The sequence below is a fragment of the Lolium rigidum genome, chromosome 3 (genome assembly GCF_022539505.1).
Source record: "Lolium rigidum isolate FL_2022 chromosome 3, APGP_CSIRO_Lrig_0.1, whole genome shotgun sequence".
NCBI classification, from domain to species: domain Eukaryota; kingdom Viridiplantae; phylum Streptophyta; class Magnoliopsida; order Poales; family Poaceae; genus Lolium; species Lolium rigidum.
Window position 1 is genome coordinate 25,106,576 of NC_061510.1, and position 19,083 is coordinate 25,125,658.

General features: G+C 47.6%; 3 protein-coding genes and 1 non-coding gene across 5 annotated transcripts; 2 read left to right on the forward strand and 2 right to left on the reverse strand.

Moving 5' to 3' along the window:
* The first annotated feature begins 251 nt into the window (after positions 1 to 251).
* Positions 252 to 906, forward strand: LOC124695178 (defensin Ec-AMP-D2-like). Of its 2 annotated transcripts, XM_047228059.1 has the most exons (3): positions 258 to 325; positions 360 to 361; positions 442 to 906. In XM_047228059.1, exons 1-3 carry the CDS (start codon positions 258 to 260, stop codon positions 615 to 617), a joined length of 246 nt encoding a protein of 81 aa, XP_047084015.1. In that variant the 3' UTR covers positions 618 to 906. The 2 variants fall into 2 exon arrangements, with proteins under 2 accessions (XP_047084016.1, XP_047084015.1); XM_047228060.1 differs by lacking the exon at positions 360 to 361 and having other exon boundaries at positions 252 to 321; positions 430 to 906.
* Positions 907 to 3,503: 2,597 nt separating this feature from the next.
* Positions 3,504 to 3,664, reverse strand: LOC124704953. The gene has a single exon (XR_007003812.1). It is a non-coding gene; the product is annotated as a U1 spliceosomal RNA (small nuclear RNA).
* A 3,634-nt stretch (positions 3,665 to 7,298) lies between these two features.
* Positions 7,299 to 9,807, forward strand: LOC124695181 (probable adenylate kinase 1, chloroplastic). The gene is made up of 4 exons (XM_047228062.1): positions 7,299 to 7,595; positions 8,495 to 8,635; positions 8,886 to 9,158; positions 9,362 to 9,807. Exons 1-4 carry the CDS (start codon positions 7,314 to 7,316, stop codon positions 9,503 to 9,505), a joined length of 840 nt encoding a protein of 279 aa, XP_047084018.1. The 5' UTR covers positions 7,299 to 7,313; the 3' UTR covers positions 9,506 to 9,807.
* Positions 9,808 to 10,598: 791 nt separating this feature from the next.
* Positions 10,599 to 18,155, reverse strand: LOC124701307 (uncharacterized calcium-binding protein C800.10c-like). The gene is made up of 13 exons (XM_047233354.1): positions 17,932 to 18,155; positions 16,482 to 17,784; positions 15,983 to 16,201; positions 15,640 to 15,860; positions 14,850 to 14,921; positions 14,617 to 14,688; positions 14,366 to 14,464; positions 14,181 to 14,252; positions 13,993 to 14,107; positions 13,837 to 13,905; positions 12,072 to 12,372; positions 11,506 to 11,611; positions 10,599 to 11,418 (listed from the first exon to the last, which is right to left on the reverse strand). Exons 1-13 carry the CDS (start codon positions 18,058 to 18,060, stop codon positions 10,984 to 10,986), a joined length of 3,213 nt encoding a protein of 1,070 aa, XP_047089310.1. The 5' UTR covers positions 18,061 to 18,155; the 3' UTR covers positions 10,599 to 10,983.
* Positions 18,156 to 19,083: the final 928 nt, after the last annotated feature.

Below are 19,083 nucleotides of genomic sequence, written 5' to 3' on the forward strand. Positions count from 1 at the left end.
CAGCCGACGCCTGTCGACGGTGGCAAAGCTAAAAAGCCCGACGCATCTCGCGGCACATAGATTTTGCTTGTGGAACCAGCACGCAGGGCCCCCACGTGGATGCCCTTCACATTTTTGTGAAGTTCTTTCGCGAAGCTAGCTAGCTGCCCAGCCGGCTATAAATGGCAGGTACCCGAGCTCACAGCAACCACACCGCCAGCTCCATCCACAGCCATCTACCCTGACGCGCGCCTGAGTACTGAAACAAGCTCAACTCCATGGAGGCTTCACGCAAGCTCTTGGCGGCCGCCCTCCTCGTCGTGCTGCTGCTGGCGGCCACCGGTACGTACACCACCTCCGTGCTCGCAAGGCAGCAGTAGTGGTGACATCGATTTGGTTCTCAACTTCTTATCTGACGGTTCTTCTGCTGTCTTGTTGATGTGGTTGCAGAGGAGTTGGGAGGTCCGGTGATGGTGGCGGAGGCGAGGACGTGCCAGTCGCAGAGCCACCGGTTCAGGGGCCCCTGCGTGCGCCGCTCCAACTGCGCCAACGTCTGCAGGACGGAGGGCTTCCCCGACGGCAAGTGCCGCGGCTTCAGGCGCCGCTGCTTCTGCACCACCCACTGCCACCACCACTGATATCACGATTAACCTCTACGTACCTCCGCCGCCGCCGGGCGGCCGGCCGGCCCTTCCATGCCTGCGCGCGTCGTCCCTCCACTTTTGTGTGTTGTCCGTCAGTCTGTGTGTCCACGAATAAATCTCAGCTTGTCGTCGCTCGATCGGCAAGGTGGGTTTAACAAGTTTTTTCTTCCTTTTTATCTACTTTGTGGCCTTCAGCCGGCCGTGGCTTTCCCATCGTGGTTCCATATTCGTGTTCGTCCTCAAAAGTTGATGTAAGATCTGGAACTGAATACTATTGGAATTTGGAATTTTCAAGTACTATACAAATCTAATTATATATGCACCATGATGTCTGGCCACTCACTCTCTCTGCAAAATGAATAGCTCGCATGCATGCTATGGTGTGCCATGTGTCTGTGCAACGAGTGTTGTCACTGCCATTCTGCCAACACCTGGCGCCACGCATGGACGACCGATTCGCTACGTGTAATCTCCCGCCTGAACAATCTCGTCATCTCAACATGTGTGTGCCCTGCCACTTTGTTTGCATCCGTAAAGACAAATCAGAGAGAGCAAAATCGAAAGGTCGCTTCGCCTTCACCTTTTAATTCCCATCCTGGCTGCCGCCAAGCTGAACAAGCTTTTTTTTTTTTTTTGAAGCGTATACATATTCATTAAGTCAAAGACAGAACGAGTATACATATTCATTAAGTCAAAGACAGAACGAGTACAAAATACGTACACACAGAACTAGAACGGTCCAGAAGGACACGTAACCCCGTACACATTGCAGAAAGACCCCTCAACAAAGGCAAAATTACACCGAAGTCCTCAAGGATCCCTCGCCACACCAAGACTACTCCGTCGCTCGACGCCGGCGCCGACGAGCACCACCAGGAAGAGCAACAGAGAACCAAACGCCTGAGGTTGAAGAAGCTCCATCGCCACAAAGGCTTTATGAACCATCAAAAGAAGCATCAGAGATGCCCACCTTTCGCTGTGGAACGCCGGTCGGGGAACAACCCCGAGCTCACCTTCAACCTCCGAATCCAGCTCCACCAGACGACGAGGTCGTGGAGAAGCACGAGATCCGCCTACCACCGGCCTCAGACCCAGCACAGAGCACACATCCAACCAGCCCACCGCCGGCCTCGACAGGCCGACGACCAGAGCTCCATAACCCGATCTCCCATCTTCTCGCCGGCGGGGAGGAGGCACTGGCGTGACGCGGACGAAGAGGGGGAACAAAAGTCTCCAGCGAAATCCCCACCGCCGCCACGGCGATCTCGCCCAGACACAGTCGCTCCAAGGTCTTTAGACGCCACACCACGACGACGTCTCAACGGAGACCAGGAGAGCTTATTTAACGCCGCCACCCACGCCGCCGGAAGCTGACCGTGAGCCGGCATAGTAGTAGCTAGAAAGATTAAACCTAATCCTACAGCTATACAGATCCGGGCGGAGAACCCGCCGCCCCCTCCCACCGACGAGCCCGAGGCTCGTGGGGGCGAGGAGGCGCTAGATCCGCCGCCGGAAAACGAGCTCCTTTTCGCCTCCTATTCGCCTGTGAACAGTAGAGAGGAGGGAAGGAAGGTGTCGTCGGGTTTGTGCAATCACGCAGAGTTGCCAAGCTGAACAAGCTAAGAGCATATTAGTAGTACCTCTAAACCCTCAAATCTTTAAAGCATTTTAAGAAATCTTTAAAGCATTTTAAGGATCGAGGTATTTTTATTACTTTTAAGGGGTGAAAAACAAGGGTAAAAACTAGAATCCTCAAACTCTTAAACTTTTAAGGATTCGAGGGTTCTAGTCTTTGCCGCAACCCTCAAACCCGCATCTTGAAGGAGCCCCATGAGCGACATTGTCGTTGTGGACATTACATCGAGCACCTCGTGCACGACGGGTGAAGGGTCGGCAATTGTGGGCGTCAACGCGGCCTTCTTCCGCGAGGTGGTCTTCTTGACGGCGGGCTTGGCGCCTGCAGGCTTCTTCGGCCCAAGCGTCGCCGTCTTCCGACGGCCCTTGGTGGTGGGCGGCGGGCGGGGCGACGGACGGGACGACGAGCGGGGCCGGGGCAGTGGCGGGCTACGGCTGCACGACGTGCTTCCTAGCACACCGCCGTTTCGCGCCGACGTGGGTGGCGGCGACCACCGCGGTGACCTCTGCACCGCTCGGGAGGGGCGGGTGCTCCACCGCGGTCGCGGGGGCAAGGATTGGGGGCGGGACCGCGAGGGAGGCGGCGGGGGCAACGACGGAGGAGGCGGGCGGGAGGGCGGAGGTTGGGAGCGGCTCCATGGTGCGCGGCGGTGGCGTGCTTGGAGGCGGCCGGGCGGGGGGCTGAATTTTCCCTCCCGCGCGCGCGTGGAGGAGTAGGGGTTGAAGGGGTTGGGCCTCTCCAACCCTCAAATGTACAGGTTGGGAAGAGAAGTAGGGGTTGGGCCTTAAATTTTTTTTGAGAGTTCGAGGGTTAAAGGGTTCTAGTCTACGTATTTTTTCGATCGCAAACTATAAAAAAAATCGTTATTTTCGAGGGTTTAATGATTTAGGGTATTACTAGTGATGCTCTAACATCAGCTCTAAGGGTGTCGGCAGTCCCAAGTTCAGAGAGCAAGCTCAAAGGAAAAGTTCAGAGAGCAATCGGCTGCACGCTCGCAGAGTTCGTGGCCAAAATCGTGCGGGAAAAAAGTGTTCACTGGCTTCAGATTGACGTCCAATGTAGATTTCGTGAAAAGTATTACAGTATTGTCCACAATACTATTTAAAACAACCCTAAAACTAGCAGCACAGAGGTACTAGAAGCATGTAATCAAGGTCTCCGTACAGCTGAACGTGGGGGGCTGAACGAAACTTTCCACGCTGAACAAAAGAAACGAAGGACCAAATTTTAATTTGAAAGGATTGGCAGGGGCCGCGCGAACGCGTACCCCCTCTAGCACAAATTATGACGTCCACTCTCCCACTTGGGGAGATGGTAGACCAACGCATCCACCAAGTGCAATGTGGACCATTGATCTAGGCCACGGCCCTTGTTGATCGGCCGTCGACCCCGTCCAGGTAAGTATGTTGCAACGTCGCACCAGGGCGCCTCTTTATAGCCAGCTCTCCCGTGCGATTCTTCTTCGGCTGGCGAGGTGGTACTAATAAACGAGGACGTCCTGGTGCAGCCGCGGAAGGACGGTGCTGGGTCGCCTCGTGGGCCTATTTCTGGTGGGGCGTTCGGCAGGGAACAGGCTTTGAAGTTTGAATGGTTTGGCCCAGTTTTCCCAGGATTCTTCTTTCCTTTTGTTTTGTTCCCGGGAGAGGAGTGGTTTTAAAAGGAAACCAAGGAGAGGTGAGACCAGTAGAGCACGTTGACTGTCTGTCATCATATCCTACTTGAGTTTTGGAATAATGAACTCTAGCTTTCGATTCGTAATTATTAGTACAAATTGTCTACATATAGCATGCCGAGCCGAGTTTGTTGTAGTTTGTCCCGAGCACCTCACGTTAAGTGTACGTGGTTTTGCACTACTACTAAGTTACATAGTTATTTAATAATAAAGTTACGAAGCTTTTGGGAGGGGGAGTTTTTTTACATAAAAAAACTATTCTTGTAAAACTTGTCATTGCTACCTAAGCTACATGCATCTGAATTTAAGTATGAAAAAAGACATGCACGTATATACATGTATCAGCTTATCGATGCTCACATGCATATCCTCTCGATCTGGTCTGTGATGCGGGATGTGTGCTGCTCCGGTCAGATTTAAACATGCTTGCTAACAATCCGACTTGGTTCAGATCTCTTCTCGTTTCAATTCCTTGTCAAATGTTAGAGAACTTCGTGCTGGGTTTTTGGCGCATCTGCTTTGCTCGAAATGTAGCAAAATAGATCATATAAAGAGATTATTCAAAGTAATCAATCATACATGAAACGCGACATCAAAAGAGGATCAAACATCACATCATCAAGGAGGAGCATGATCAAGCATCACCTCGGTTGCCAGTTGCCGACGCGTCCACATGGCAGCCACCACTCGCCGAAGCATCATCACCTCACACACCACTCATGGCAGCCATGGCAGCGCGTGCAACTTCCCTCCTTCGCGTCAAGATTTCCATCTTCGCATGTATCCACCACTCAAGACGGAACTCATCCATCTCAGCCGGGTCCATCATCATAGTCGCATTCTCCGCCGCGATGAGCCCCGCCATGGCTCAGTTCTCCTCGGCATGTGCTCTCCTCTCTTCGACGTCAGCCTTGCGCTTTGGATGTTCCTGGAGCATGTTCCATTTTGCTTCCTTCTCTTTGTTCTTCTTCTCCATCATCTCATTCTTTGCCTCCAAAGTCTTCATCACCAACAATTCTTTGGACTTGACCATAACATCGATCTTGAGAGACAATGTTGCGGCCTCGCCTTGCTTATTGATCTTGTCATTTGTCATCTTTGCTCCATCCGGCCTCTTCTTGTTCTTCTTCGTCTCAAACACATCATCCTCTTCCGTATCCTCCAACTCGACGAGCTTATGCCTCGGTGGTGGCGCTTCTTGCTCCCCCAACTTTCATTTCTCATTGTGCTCAAGTAGGGCATAACAATCACGGGATGTAAATGGCTTGCCCTTCAACCCGGGCATGTCCCTATACCTTATTTGCGCGATTTCATCCCAATCACCGGCGCTGGTGCCACTCAGTGGCGAATTCCTCACGGCCTCAATGCAACCGGCCCACCGGTTGCACGCCGTCTTGATGCTATCCCATCAATGAAACGGTAGGAGCAAGTTGGAGTGGAAGAGAGAGGTGGCATCAACTTGAAGAACTTGTCCCCGATGTGCTGCCAATACCTCTTGCCGATTTGATCGGTGCCGGTCACGACATCCATCGAAACCGCCTCCCAAGCCTTCATCAAGATCACGTCCTCAAATTCGGTGTAGTTGCTGATCTGAATCGCCCTCCCCTTCGCCTTGGCCACCGCCCCATCGAACACTCCCTCTTCTGTCTCTTGCAAGTCACCTTCCTCATCGTCGCTGGCGTCTTCATCTTCCCCAAACTCATCGCCCTCGAGGCTCTCCTCCATGTCATTGTTGTAGTTGTCGTAATCCGCGAGCGGCGGTGAATCGATGTCGACGGACGCGTCGTTGAGCATGTCAACGTAAGAGTTCAACGCAACATCAAGGGCGGGACTTTTGTCGACCACCCTGTGCACGACAACCGATGCTGATGGCGCCTTGGCCATCGCCGCCGTCAAAGCTATCAAGGACGCCATCTTGGTGGCGGTTGCTTCTTCGCAGCAGGCTTCCTCGATCGGCTTCTTCTACGGCGGCAGCTTGTTGCCCGACTTCTTCATCCGCTTGGTCGGAGCGGGAGGGGCGGCGACGACGTGCTGCCCAGTCGCTTCCGCTTATTGTTGGGAACGACAGCTTGCTGGGCGCCGTCGACCACGAGCGCCTCTGTGGCGGCGCTAGATCCGGCAGCGGTGGGCGGGGTCAATCCGCGCTGCGTGAGAGAGCCTTATACTGATGATATTCTGAAAGGAAAAAAAAAAAGTGTGCTAGTGCATAGCCAAAACATGCCTGATCGCCCAGCAAAACCCCCAGAGAAAAGTTGGGCGCCACCAACTTGGATGAAATTAAGATGTGATGGATCGGTCAAGACTGCAGATATGGTACAGTTGGTACTGGTATGCAGTGGCGGATGAGTTTGGCCAAGTTATCTTGAGTGCATGCCGTCATCTCTTTGCATGCTACACATGCATGTGAAGAAGGATTGCGTCTAGCTCTTGAGTTGTCTGAAAAAAACCCACCCCGATGGAGTCGGACTGCTACGGGGTTGGTGTCGGTGCCTCGGTCGAGAACTCAAGACCGTTCTTCACTCATGCACTTTATCGAGGAGATCAAGTTTAATGTTTAATGATACTAGGAATATTCTTTTTGCAAAGTGGATCGTTCGCAAAGTAGGGTTAGGCACTGAGAAACTTTACAAGGGCATAATCTGAAACTATGACGTGGCTAGGTATCTCCGCTTGATTGTGTTACTCAAGTTCTAAATCTAGATCTCAATGTAACCCTTGATGCTTAATATATCCTCTTTTATCGAAAATAAAAAAAAACACACACATGTAGCTTCTACATGCAAAAGTTTTGTTCGGAATTTTTTACAACTATAAATACGAATTTTAAGAGCGGCAATTTATCAGGCACTTATTAGAAAAACTAGACGCAATGACTCGTGAAATGGATGGATTAGCAGGAGTAGTACACGTCACTCGTCAGAAGCAAGTCCCACGTGACCTCAATCAAGCTTACGCTCTTCGCCACGAGAAGAATATTCTCCATATTCGCCTCGGCGCAAGCAGGGGATATTCCGTCTAGCTCTCGAGGCCCACAGACACCAACGTCACCGACAACTGGGCCCCGTATCGTTAAATTACCCCAACTGGAAGTGACGGCCCAAGTACCGCTGGAAAAAGGCCACCGCCGTTCGGCGCCAACCACGCGCCGGCTCAACGTGGACCCGGTGCACAGAACATCTCCCACCGACAGGTGGGGCCGCAAGACAGCTTCAGGGTGGACCCGTTCCACCCCTCCTCTGCTCTGCTCGCCCACCATCGTCGTCTTCCCCTTCCCCGTCGCATCTGCAAATCCGCCGCGCGTACAAATACTCCGGAGGTGGGGGAAGCGGTCTCCAAGCCCAAACCCTAAAACCCCGCCCGCCTGCAACGCCGCGCGCCTCCCATGGCGGCCGTACAGCGTCTCCTCCGCGCGGCGGCCTCGTCGTCCTCCGGCGGCGCCGCGGCTGCCGCGGCCACGAGGCGCATGACGGGGTTCGCGGGGTCGGAGAGCAGGGGGCGGCGGCCGGCGCAGGACAGGAACGTGCAGTGGGTCTTCCTCGGATGCCCCGGCGTCGGCAAGGGCACCTACGCCAGCCGCCTCTCGCGCCTCCTCGGCGTGCCACACATCGCCACAGGCGACCTCGTACGCGACGAGCTCGCATCCACCGGACCGCTCGCTGCGCAGGTCAGACCCCACCCCTTTCCCCCGCCCTATTCTGGTCAATCCAGATCGCATCGCTGATCTCGATTTGGATTCGTCTGGAGCTGGAATTCCGGGATGGGATTTGCGGTTTGTTTATGCTAAGGTCTCCGGATCACGGATCAGTAGAGATTACTTGCGCGCCCGACTAGCCTTGCTCTAAGTGTGATTCGGGGATGAATTTCAGCTGAGAGCTAGATGTTGTCTCCATTTTTTGCGAGCTAGATGTAGATCCAGACAAGTAAATGTCGAGATTTGTTCGTACCATTGACGTAATGTGCAAAATTAGCTACTCTACCAGGATCTGGTAGGTGACTGCTTCAAGAACTCAGCGTCATATTGCTATCCATTTCGTTCTCATGGCGGACTTGAGGTCATAATTTGGTGAAATGTTAGATTGACAACGGAAATTTTAGGCAAATTTGGTATTGTTATTGAATCCGTAAACAATAACAGCTTCAGAATTCCTAGGACCATGTTTTCAGGGAGTGATTCTGGCTAGTCTTTTTTGTTCCATTTGGGAAAGTGTAGCAGGCTATACACCATCTCATAGGCACTTCTAATTGGGAAAGAGGGTAGTGGGCTAAAGCTAAAACTTTTCCTAATAATTTTGGGCGTGGATAGAAAGGAAGACCACACAGATACTTTCACCAGAGTTCTTTGCTAAACGTCGTATGGACCATCTAAATGTATAATTCAATATGTGGCAATGATGCGTCTTCCATTCTTCCTATTATGACATCTCTATTTGGCCCAAGGCCTTGTTTTAATTTGTCCTTAGATAGGTGCATGATCGTGCTATATTAGCGTTGCTCTCTATCTGATTATTCTTTTTTTTTCTTCTATCCCTTTGGAAATGACATGGTGGGTTTTTTATTTTACAGCTTAAGGAAATTGTGAACCAAGGAAAGTTGGTTTCTGATGAAATTATCATCAACCTTTTGTCTAAACGGCTTAAGAAAGGAGAAGAGAAGGGTGAATCAGGATTTATTCTTGATGGCTTTCCACGCACCGTAAATCAAGCGGTGAGTATTGTTTACATATCATGAGTAATTTCTGCTTTTATTCCACTTGGTGATAGATTTGATCAATCTCAATTATTTTTGTTTCCTGCCTGCTTGTTCATGAATTGTATTATTTCTAAAAAACTGTATTTGGTTGTGTGATTGTATAGAAGTAATTTCTTTCTGTTAAGTAGCCTTGTCGAGTGAAATCTGCAATCATTAACTGAATCGTAGTGGTTGACTTGAAGTTAATAATTTCTTTGTACCACAGGAAATTCTTGACGGAGTTACAGACATTGATATGGTGGTTAATCTGAAGCTGAGAGAAGATATCATTGTACAGAAGTGCCTTGGCAGACGCATTTGTGGCCAATGTGGTAAGAACTTCAATCTTGCCTGCATTGACGTGAAGGCTGAAAATGGGCTGCCACCTATCTACATGTCTCCATTGTTACCCCCCAAGAACTGCATGTCGAAGCTTAAAACGCGAGATGATGATACTGACGAGGTTGTGAGAAATCGGCTACGGATATATAATGAAATGGTATGGCACTTTGCATTTCCATCCATAATATTACTCCTTGTTGTCTTGTCGTATAGCTGGTTAAATGTGCTTTCCGAAGGATATGATTCTTGCACTCTGTTCGTGTGCTGAGCAGCATCAGTAGGGCTAGATTTGCTTTCCTACATGATGGAGTTAGTAATCACAATTTCACTAGTAACATTTGTTCTTCTCACTTTTTTCAGAGTCAGCCTGTGGAGGATTTCTACCAGAAGCAGGGAAAGGTTTTGGAGTTCGATTTACCTGGGGGAATCCCAGAATCCTGGCCAAAGCTGCTCCAGGTTCTAAATCTGGAGGACCAAGAAGAGCTGAAGCTGGCCACCGCATAAGTCCTGTGGGGCGGAACACCTTACATAGTCCAAAGCATACCTTACATTTTTTGCCTCAATAATGGAAAGAAGATAAAACTCTTATTCCATAGATGTGTGTGTGTGGCTTTGTGGCAGTAATTTTGACCAATAGTGAGCTATTTATTCTTGCCGGTGTTTTGAAGTAGCCGGTGGTCGGTAACGATCATATTGAAATTTTGATCTTAAGCAGCATTTCTTGTTGCGCGGTTTGTAGTGCATCATCAGCAATCTGGACAGGATGTAATGTTTTGTTCAAGATGAAGACTGATCGATTTTTACTAGATAGTGCATGTGTGATTCTGCCTTGGTGATGCCTAATATTGTTGTCAAGTGAGGTAGTCAGGTTAGAGAAGCATGTTGTTCATCCAATTAAGTACACTCATGCTTCATAATTTAAATTCAAATGTTCTCTAGTTCCCCTTAATGTGTGAAGTTGTCTTTGATGTTGCTGTTACTCCCAAAGTGGGAAGGAATAGAATGGGCTGTGGCATCCTTGACATCACTTTTCTTCCATCGTGGTCGTGTATGAATGTCCACCTCGTCATTGAGTACATGGGACTACCGGGCACAAGTACAGCAGTGGGGCTATGTGTGACACTTTCCACACCACGCCAAGCGGACGCCTCCAAGGCAGAGGGCGGCACATGGCGTGGACCATCGCAGCAAAGGGACGACGGCTCCATTGCATGGTGCAATGCCGCATCAGCGACGCCAGCACCTCAATGCCGAGAAGACAGTTGGGCTAACGATAACGAGGATGGCACGCGGCTCGTTCCAATTCGGGGCTTCAGAATGCCGTTGCAGGGCACAGGTCACTTGTGAATTGTGATGCATCCACCATTTCCCGTTGTCGCTGGTTTCAGCAGCATATGCTCCGTTATCTTTGGGTTGTAATGGAAATCGATCCCAGCTGGGTTCCTGTGGAAAACAACCAGCAGCATGTGTTCGAAGGCATCAGTTGCAAACAAAATATAATAACAGTAGAGCTGCCATATTCATTGATCAGGGAAGATCAGGTGCAAATTATCAGCATGCTATAGCAACACAAAAAATTATACGCAAGGGCAGCACATCTTTCCTCACAAGAAGAAAATAGATACTCATCTTAAGACGATTACACGATGCAGAAGCTGCCCTGGTCTCTTACAACGAATTTTGACATTTGTATTGCACAAGAGAATGAAACAGGATCCTCGCAGTGTGTAGTTGTTCCAGAGATATAAGTCACTATAAACAAAACAAAAATGAACTCTGGAATATTACTTTACATAGCACAACCAAAATATGTCCACTCTGTACGTGGGAATGTACAGGAAAAAATGCACACAAGGCGAACAGAATAACTTGCCGACCAAAAAAATGGATCCGTTGCACTGTAGTTTCCTCCGACAATCTGAGCCTTGCATCGACAAAGAACTCTGTAAGAGACAAATCCTTTGTAACACCAGACATGCATATCAGAACTTGGGGGGCGACCGGGCTCCTGACGCTTTAAAAGGTCCGGTCGAACCAAACGGATCAGCCTCATCGAAGGAGTCGAACCGGCCAAAATTTCTTGAGCTGTTTGATGAATCGAACCCTGCTGTGTTCTCGCCCGCTGAGCTGCTTATAGAGTCGAACCTGGAGAAGCGACTTTGTTCATGTGGGACAACGCTGTCTTGGGATGCAAAGGAATCAAACCTGCCAAAGTTATACGAGGAGCTATCGCCACGGCTTTCGCCGAACTTCGGTGAGAATCCAGACATGTATGCAGGGGAACTTGGAACAGATTCATCGAAGAATGAACTTTTCTTTCCATAGACGCTAGGGCCAGTTGGAGAGCTCACTCTAACAGAGTTTCCACCAAAGTCGTCTGACCCAAAGAAAGAGTTACTTCCATGATTGCCAGCCTCCTGTACCAAGACAATTCATCAGAAACAGGTAAAGGGCTGACAGAACCAAAATCACCAGAACTAGAAAGAAGGGACTGCAAAGCTTACATTCGCATTAGATCCCCAAACAGATTCAGTATCTTGGTCATCAAAATTCCATGAAGTTTCATCAGCATAATTATCACCAAACACAGACTCAGAGCCACCGTGATCACTGTTACAAAATAATGATCAATACCACTCTTACAAAAAACTTAGATTGTATAACTCCATGCTTGAGCACCATAATATATGACTTAAACGGAACATTATTTGTTAACATATAAAGCGAGAGGATAGCTCTTCCCAGTGTCAATCACATAAATCTACCATGTATAACCGAGTTACTGATAAAAATCCTCAACATTCAGGCCATAAGAATCGATAAATCCTGGCCAGCTACTGTTGCTCGAGATTACAGTGGGTTTGGTTCAATGGGAGGCTTGTAATTAGAAAAGTAAAAGATTAATAAACAAATAGGTTGCAATTCAGAGTTCATTAAGAACAAAAATAATTGGAATATAGCTCATTACGTTCATGCATACTATGCCTGATATATGACAGTTCTTGAGACCATACAACTTGAAGGTTAAATCTTGAGGATTCTACATGAAAAAAAAAGTGAAAACACACACCTGTATGTTCCCTTTTTGGTGGGAGAGGAGTCATGCCCAAAACGGGAAGACTTAAATGGACTCCCAGAGGCACTTCTTCCAGCACTGCCAGGGCTCCTTACAGATTCGTCACCAAAATCATAAACTAATTCACTCTCAGGCACTTGATCACCAGCTCTGTAATGATTGAAATCCTTGGCATGACCATTAGAAGATGCAACAGGGGAATCCATGACACCATCATCCCAAAGAGATGATGATTTTGCATTTTCAGAAGCTGGGTTTTCAACAATTGTACCATTGTCCTTTACAAGGCCAAATCCTGTTATGACAACATGGGGAAGTTAAGAGCATAAGATTGACCATGGAGGAAGCACGTTGCTGATGCAGACAGCGTGAACAAATAACTGTCTGTGTGGCCAAGATCAATGTGTAGTTGCACAGTAGCAATGTAGAAAGGTTCACTAGTAAAGAAGTTCAGACTTCCATGACATTTTAATATATGAGGTAGTCGACGAAAAGACAAACAACAAAACAGAATAAAGATTAGTTTTATGTGAAGTCATTCTTCAACTATGTTTTCATAACTGGTGTAGGTGACAAGTCATAGAAAAGGTACCCACTAGAAATTTTCCAATATTTCATGGACTTAACTGGTGTAAGCATGATATCTTGGATTGGAAGAATGGTCTGCATGCATGCAAAATTACTCCACCACATAAACAGATAATGGCCAATTTCGAAAGGAAAGACACTTGGATTAAGGGCATGTTTGGATTGATACAAAACAATACTTTGGCCATGACAAAAAAAAGGTTCGTTTTTCTTTGGATAATATACAACTTTCTGGCATACCAATTACCAACTCTAGCCCATTTTTCTAGGCAGCGTTGGCATACTCATGGGCAAGCAAAACCTTAACCAAATTTTTGGCTAGCCAATTGTTTGGTAGGGCAACCTTGGGAAAAAACTAAACACGCCTAAAAGGCCCATGGCCCAGCTTTAAATAAAACCAGAGTTTTTTTTTCTCGAAACTGAAAAGTCAGGATGGGAGTGGGCCTGGTCAGCTCGCTGGGTCACTGACCCGACCCAAAAACTCAAGGCCGATGGGGCAGGTGGGTCGGTCTTGATTGAAATTTGGGTCGGTGAAGCCAGTCCTGACTCCTGAGTGACCCAATGGGTCGGCGGGGCCAACACATCTCTGCGACGTCGACGGTGCTATGTTCGCATTTCCGTCCAGTTCAAATCGAGTTCCTTCTGGTCCACTAGTGCCGCTGCCAAACATAACTCCGACTAGTCTCAAGCCTGACACATGCTTCATTTGTTGGTTATTAGGTGCTACATGCAGACTAGGTTGTGTCCATCTTTTTCTTGGATTCATATGGCATGCATGAATGCTTGAACAATCCAAGTGATCGTTAGTTTAATCTAGTTCCCTGATAATTGACGACTCCCGGTATGACTTGGTGAATTTTGTTACATGATATTTCTGTTTCCCGTGTAAAAAGAGCTTAAAAAGTGATATTCCACGTGAAAATGAGTCGTCACTGGGTACCCAGCGAGGCCACAATGTTTTCTTGAAATGGGTCGACCCGTGGCCTCACAAAATGGCCTTGGGGCCATAGGGCCAAGTCCAAGCCCAGGTCCAGGTCGACCCATTCCCATTCTAACTAAAAAAATGTATAACTACAATTGCTCCCTTCAATACTTATTAAATCAGAGTTAGAAACGAGCACAGTACTTTAAGTATGTCTAAGTAAGCAAGATGGGTAGAAGAGTATTTGACCTTCATCCTCAAATTTATCCCAGTCTTCATCCCACTCAAGTGCTCCTTCTTGCTGTCCAGGTTCCCAACCTAGCAAACAAAGACGTAAGTGATCAAAGAATTTATGGGTTATATATCTTAGGTGAAATAAAAACTGAAAGTTGGGAAGTTAGGTACCAAAGGGAAGCTCAACCGATGCTGATGGCTTGAATTGCAGTCCAAAGTGCTTGCACCGTTCGCTAAAAGCTTTCTCCATCTCCTCTAACTGATGTTGGATTCGATCGGCTCGAACCTAAGTGTGCAGTGCACAGTGTTATTTAGAGAGGCACAAAATGGAACTGACTGAAGGTGGAGCTAGAACATACCTGAAGCAAACCATCAACACTTCCACCTTGTACCATTTTAACTAATGCCTCATTAAGCTCAACTTTCCTTTCCTGAACGAGATTATTAAGTAAGAGCCAGGTGGAATGAAGACGGGAGCATCAAAGAATGAAATCACAGTAAGAATCGCCAAACGACATTTTTCTAAGGTGTAGTGCTGCAAAACCTGAACATCACGAAAAGCAGCTTCATCAACTGCCAGTTTGGACGCTAATTCTGCCACTTGCTTGTACTTCTCTTCATATTTTTTAGATAGCAATTCCACCTGAATTAAATTAAACACCGTCCATCATTTTGAATGAATCATGAATCCACAAAAAAAGACAATTAAAAATGAATTTGCATACAAGCAACATTTAGCCATAGAAAATAGCTCTAAAGGAATAACTACAATGCCAACATACATCACAAATGTACCTCACGTTTATCAGAAGATGCCCTTTCTGTGATCTCATTCAGCCTATTGTCACACCGACTTTTATACAGGACCTGACACAAAATAAAAGTAAGGGATAACCGAAATAGGAATAAGACACGTCTAAATAAGATCAGTAATAGATGACATACTGCATAGAGGTCAGAATTTATTTACGGAGACCTTATCATTGTACACATATGGAAACTACTAACAAAAAATCGAATGTGCTTACAAGATCTTGCATTTTTGTGCGGTAGTACTCTAGTTTTTCTCGAGAGTCTAGGATCTGCTTCTCCACCTCAACCTTCAAAATGCAAAAGATACAATGATAAAGACAAAATGTTTCATATATAGTTCACAAAGAAGGAAACATGGAATAGATTAAGCATCTGCTGCAGCTAAAGAGCATGGTAACAACATCTTCCTACATTTATAGGATATTGCTTGTTGAGCTATACAAATTTTTAGTTTACAGTAGAGTAATAGAAAAAGGCTATCCGAACACACAATTAAATAAGTGTAAAAAAGTTTCCAAAAAGAATTCAAAACAAAAGCACAAGAAAGTAGTAATCCCTCTCTTAAATGGTGTGGAAAAGGTTTGTTATTAAGAACTAAGTACAGATTTTGTATCAAGGAATGCTTCTACTAAATACCCACTTCAGAGTTCCAAGATTTGCTATTTAATTAAATTTAATTCTTCAAACAACAGTATTACTGGTATGGTATATAAAAGACTTCCTATGTTTCTGTCAAAAAAAGATTTTCTCCGAAACTGGATTCTCCCTAGATCCTAATTTAGATTTTTCACTAGAACTCCAATTTCTAGTACAACCCTGATCATTGTTAAATCATGTGTTTGGCTGTACTTGCTTAAATGATTGATACAAGCAGCCTATATCATTCTAAATGTATATCAACTGGTGCTAGACACCATAAACTCCTGTCTGGTCAAAGTGGAGCGTGAATGGTAAATGATTAGCAGTTCGGCACAGTAATTCAGATTTAAGGGAGGGGTCCAATACCTTCTTAGGAGCATTAGCTACCTCCTGTGCAGTTGAGTTCACCCCACTTATGTCATCTTTGCTTCCCTGAGGTGCCACATGATTATCCATACCAGGCATGTAAGATCTTGGTTGCGCTTGTCTTGTAGCTCCATCAGTCTGTGGATGCGAAGGTTGTGGCAAGGGTGGGCGTATACCACCAGTAGGCAACCCAGGTGCGCCAGGGCCCCTATTTGGTAACCCTAGCCCAACATCAAATATCTTATGAGCAGCAGGCCAAGAAAACTGAACACGAGATGCCATGTTGCAACTTGCGCTACATTATCTCATGTAACTGAGATCAGCCAGACAATACAACTGTTACCTTGATTCTGTTGCCATGATGGGGCACTATATGCTGTCGAAGGCAAGCCTGTTGCTCGTAATAGTGTCTCGTCAAATTTAAGAGAATCAGGGAGCGATGGAGGCAAAGGAGTTCCAGCTCGGTGCCTCTCCATTAAATAAAGAGCAATGCAAAACTCTCTCAGAGAAAGCATGCCGTCATTATCTTGGTCAGACAAGTCCCACACTTGCTTCAGTACATCTGCGAAGTATAAATGAACAACAATTGCATTAGCCAGTGGCAATGGTATTCATAAAGGGGCTATGTTACACAGATCATATGGAAACCATCGCAGAAACAGAAACAAAATACAATGATGGCACTATGGGAAAACCAATGAAAGGAGTAGGTTTAGAAACAAGGAGCTCAAGAAGATAATCATTATAAAGGAGTCATGTTACTGAAATGCATATAGAGTATCTTATATACAGAAATACACATTTGCATGCCTAGGACAGTAAAGTTGGTGATGAGACCTTACCTCTTGAAAGTCTCCAACTGAGAAACAGTGTGCGAGCTTCAGCGCCAGTTATTTTTCCATCTCTGTCCTTGTCCACATCCCCAAAGACTTTAGTGTACTTCTGGATATCCGATTGGTTAACTTTTGGCCATTGAGAAGTAGAATTAGAAACCCCAGCAGAAACACCTGGAGCTGGAACACTAGGCTTTGTGGCGGGCAGCGTCTGTTGAGGTTGGCTGCTACCGTAATTCATTGTTGGGGCACCTTGGAGAGAACCAGGCTGTGTTAGATTAGCGAAGTTCTGGGAGGCAGTTGGCGTGGACATGAAGCTGGATGAGTTGGGCATTGTGCTTGTTGGAAGTGCAGGTGTGGATGTACTTGGCTTTGGCTGCGTAAGAGCAGAGAAGATGTCAGTGCTTGGTCCTGAGCTACTGGCAGGGCCATTTCCAGATAGCACCAAAGCTCTGGAATCTTGAGGCAATACAGCACTATTGCTCTGGGGAGGCAACGATGAAGAAGACATTGCCTGTTCCAGCAGCCCAGAAGCCAGGCCCATTGGCCTAGACATTCCAAGACCAAATCCACCTGATGTTGTCTGCGGAGGAACAGCTGGTCCTGGGGAAGGTTGTGAGAAACCTCCAGCATTACCTCCTTGCCAGCCAACTGATCCTCCCATGCTGCCTCCACCCAGTGGACTTTGGTACATTCCAGTTGCTTGAAGTGATCCTCCCATGCCGCCTCCACCCAGTGGACTTTGATTCATTCCAGTTGTCTGAAGCGATGTTGGAGGAGCTCCCGCCTGAGGTGGCCTCATGAAACCAGTGCTTGAAGGGGGGAGCTGCTGATTGAACCCCATGTTAGGAGGCTGTGATTGAGTGCCCCTCGGCCCTGCAAACTGATTTGGCGGCATGGCGCCACCCTGATTCGCAGGCGGCATCATCGAATTGATGCCCTGGGGTCTCGGAACAGCGCCAGCGTTCACCTGCGGTGTTTGAGTGGCAGTTGGCATCATCCCACTTCCCTGCGGCCTCGGAGCGGCAGCCGGATTCATCTGCGGAGGTCCAGCCTGCGCCGGAGCGGGTGTAGCCGCAGCATTAACTTGGGGCCTAGGTGCACCCGCCGCACCCGGCTGTGGAGGGGATGGCCCTGCGGCAGCTATCTTCGGAGGTGGAATTCTAGCAGCGGCAGGGCCGTAGAGCGCGGACTGCACTATGTCGGGCGTGAGCTGACGCCCGCTCTGCGCCACGGTGACGAGGCGCAGCATGTTGAAGAACTCGGGCCGGCCGAGGAAGCCGGTCTTGTTCTTATCGGCGTGCATCCAAACCTGCACGCAACACCAGCAACCCTTAGCTCTTCCGAATTGGCGGCTCGGGAGATCTAACGCTGCTTACCAAGAGATCACACCAAGAATTCGAAGAATGCCCACCGGGCGACAGGAATTGGGGCGGGAGGAGGGGGGTTTAGCTCTCACCTGGGCGAGGACCTGCTGCGGCAAGCCGGCGCCCTGGAAGAAGGCGACGGCCTCCTGGCCGCTGATGCGGCCGTCCTGGTTCAAATCGGCGCGGCGGAAGTAGGCCTCGAAGGCCTCCATCCCCGCCATCTCCGGGATCCGGGCCGGAGACCTCGCCGGCCGCGCGGATCTGCTGCCCGCGTGGTGTGGGAGATCTCGGGGGAGCGTGTCGCACGAACCTCTCTTGTGTGTCTGCGGGAGGGCGAGGGCAGTGGTTGGGGTCCTCCGGCCGGTGAGTTGCAGCAAAAACTTTGCTAATTGCCACTCTCATGCCTTTTCAATCAAGATTATTGTGCTATCGAATTGCTGATCATTTAAAATTAGTTTGTGGTTGCTGAAATGCTGAACTATATTGAAGTTGAACTATTTTATGATCTTATTACAAGAGAAATAGCAATTGAAATAACGAAAACTGGTTAAAACAAGCTCAAAAAAGGCAACATGTTGTTAGATACAGAACTCGAAGGTCGCGGCCATGCTCCGGATGAAAACCCAACTTACAAGTATTTTTTTGAAATGTAAAAATAGTATGTTAATACTAACGTGGGCTTTAAATTTCATGCAGATTTTTACTTGGTCAAACAATCAGGCCGTGCCGATTATGGCTCTAGACATAATTTTTGGTCTCAACATGTTGGGAGTCCCATTTTCCTGCCAGTGGTGGCTTTAGTTAGCCAGACCTGGAAGTGACCACACTCCTATGTTGTTGAGTGTTGGGGAAAAGTGAATAATAATAGACCTTTTAGATTCGAAAAATGGTGGTTGGAAATTGACGGCTTCGCTGATATGGTTAACAAAACATGGAATCGGCCTTGCCCGAATACCAAAGCTATTGATGTATGGTAGTATAAACTGAGGAGATTAAGAAAACATCTTAGAGGCTGGAGTATAAATGTTAATGCTGAAAAAAAGAAGGCAATTTTGCAGAGGACGATTGTTTGGATATAATGTATGAAACTCAGAACTTGTCTTTAGATGAGCATGATAGAATGAAGAAAATCAGTGTTGAATTAAATAAAATTTGGTATATGGAGGAGTTTAGTGGAAGGCAAAGAGCTAGAGAGAGATATCCTGGAAGGCGATAAAAACACTGCGTATTTCCACGCGGTTGCT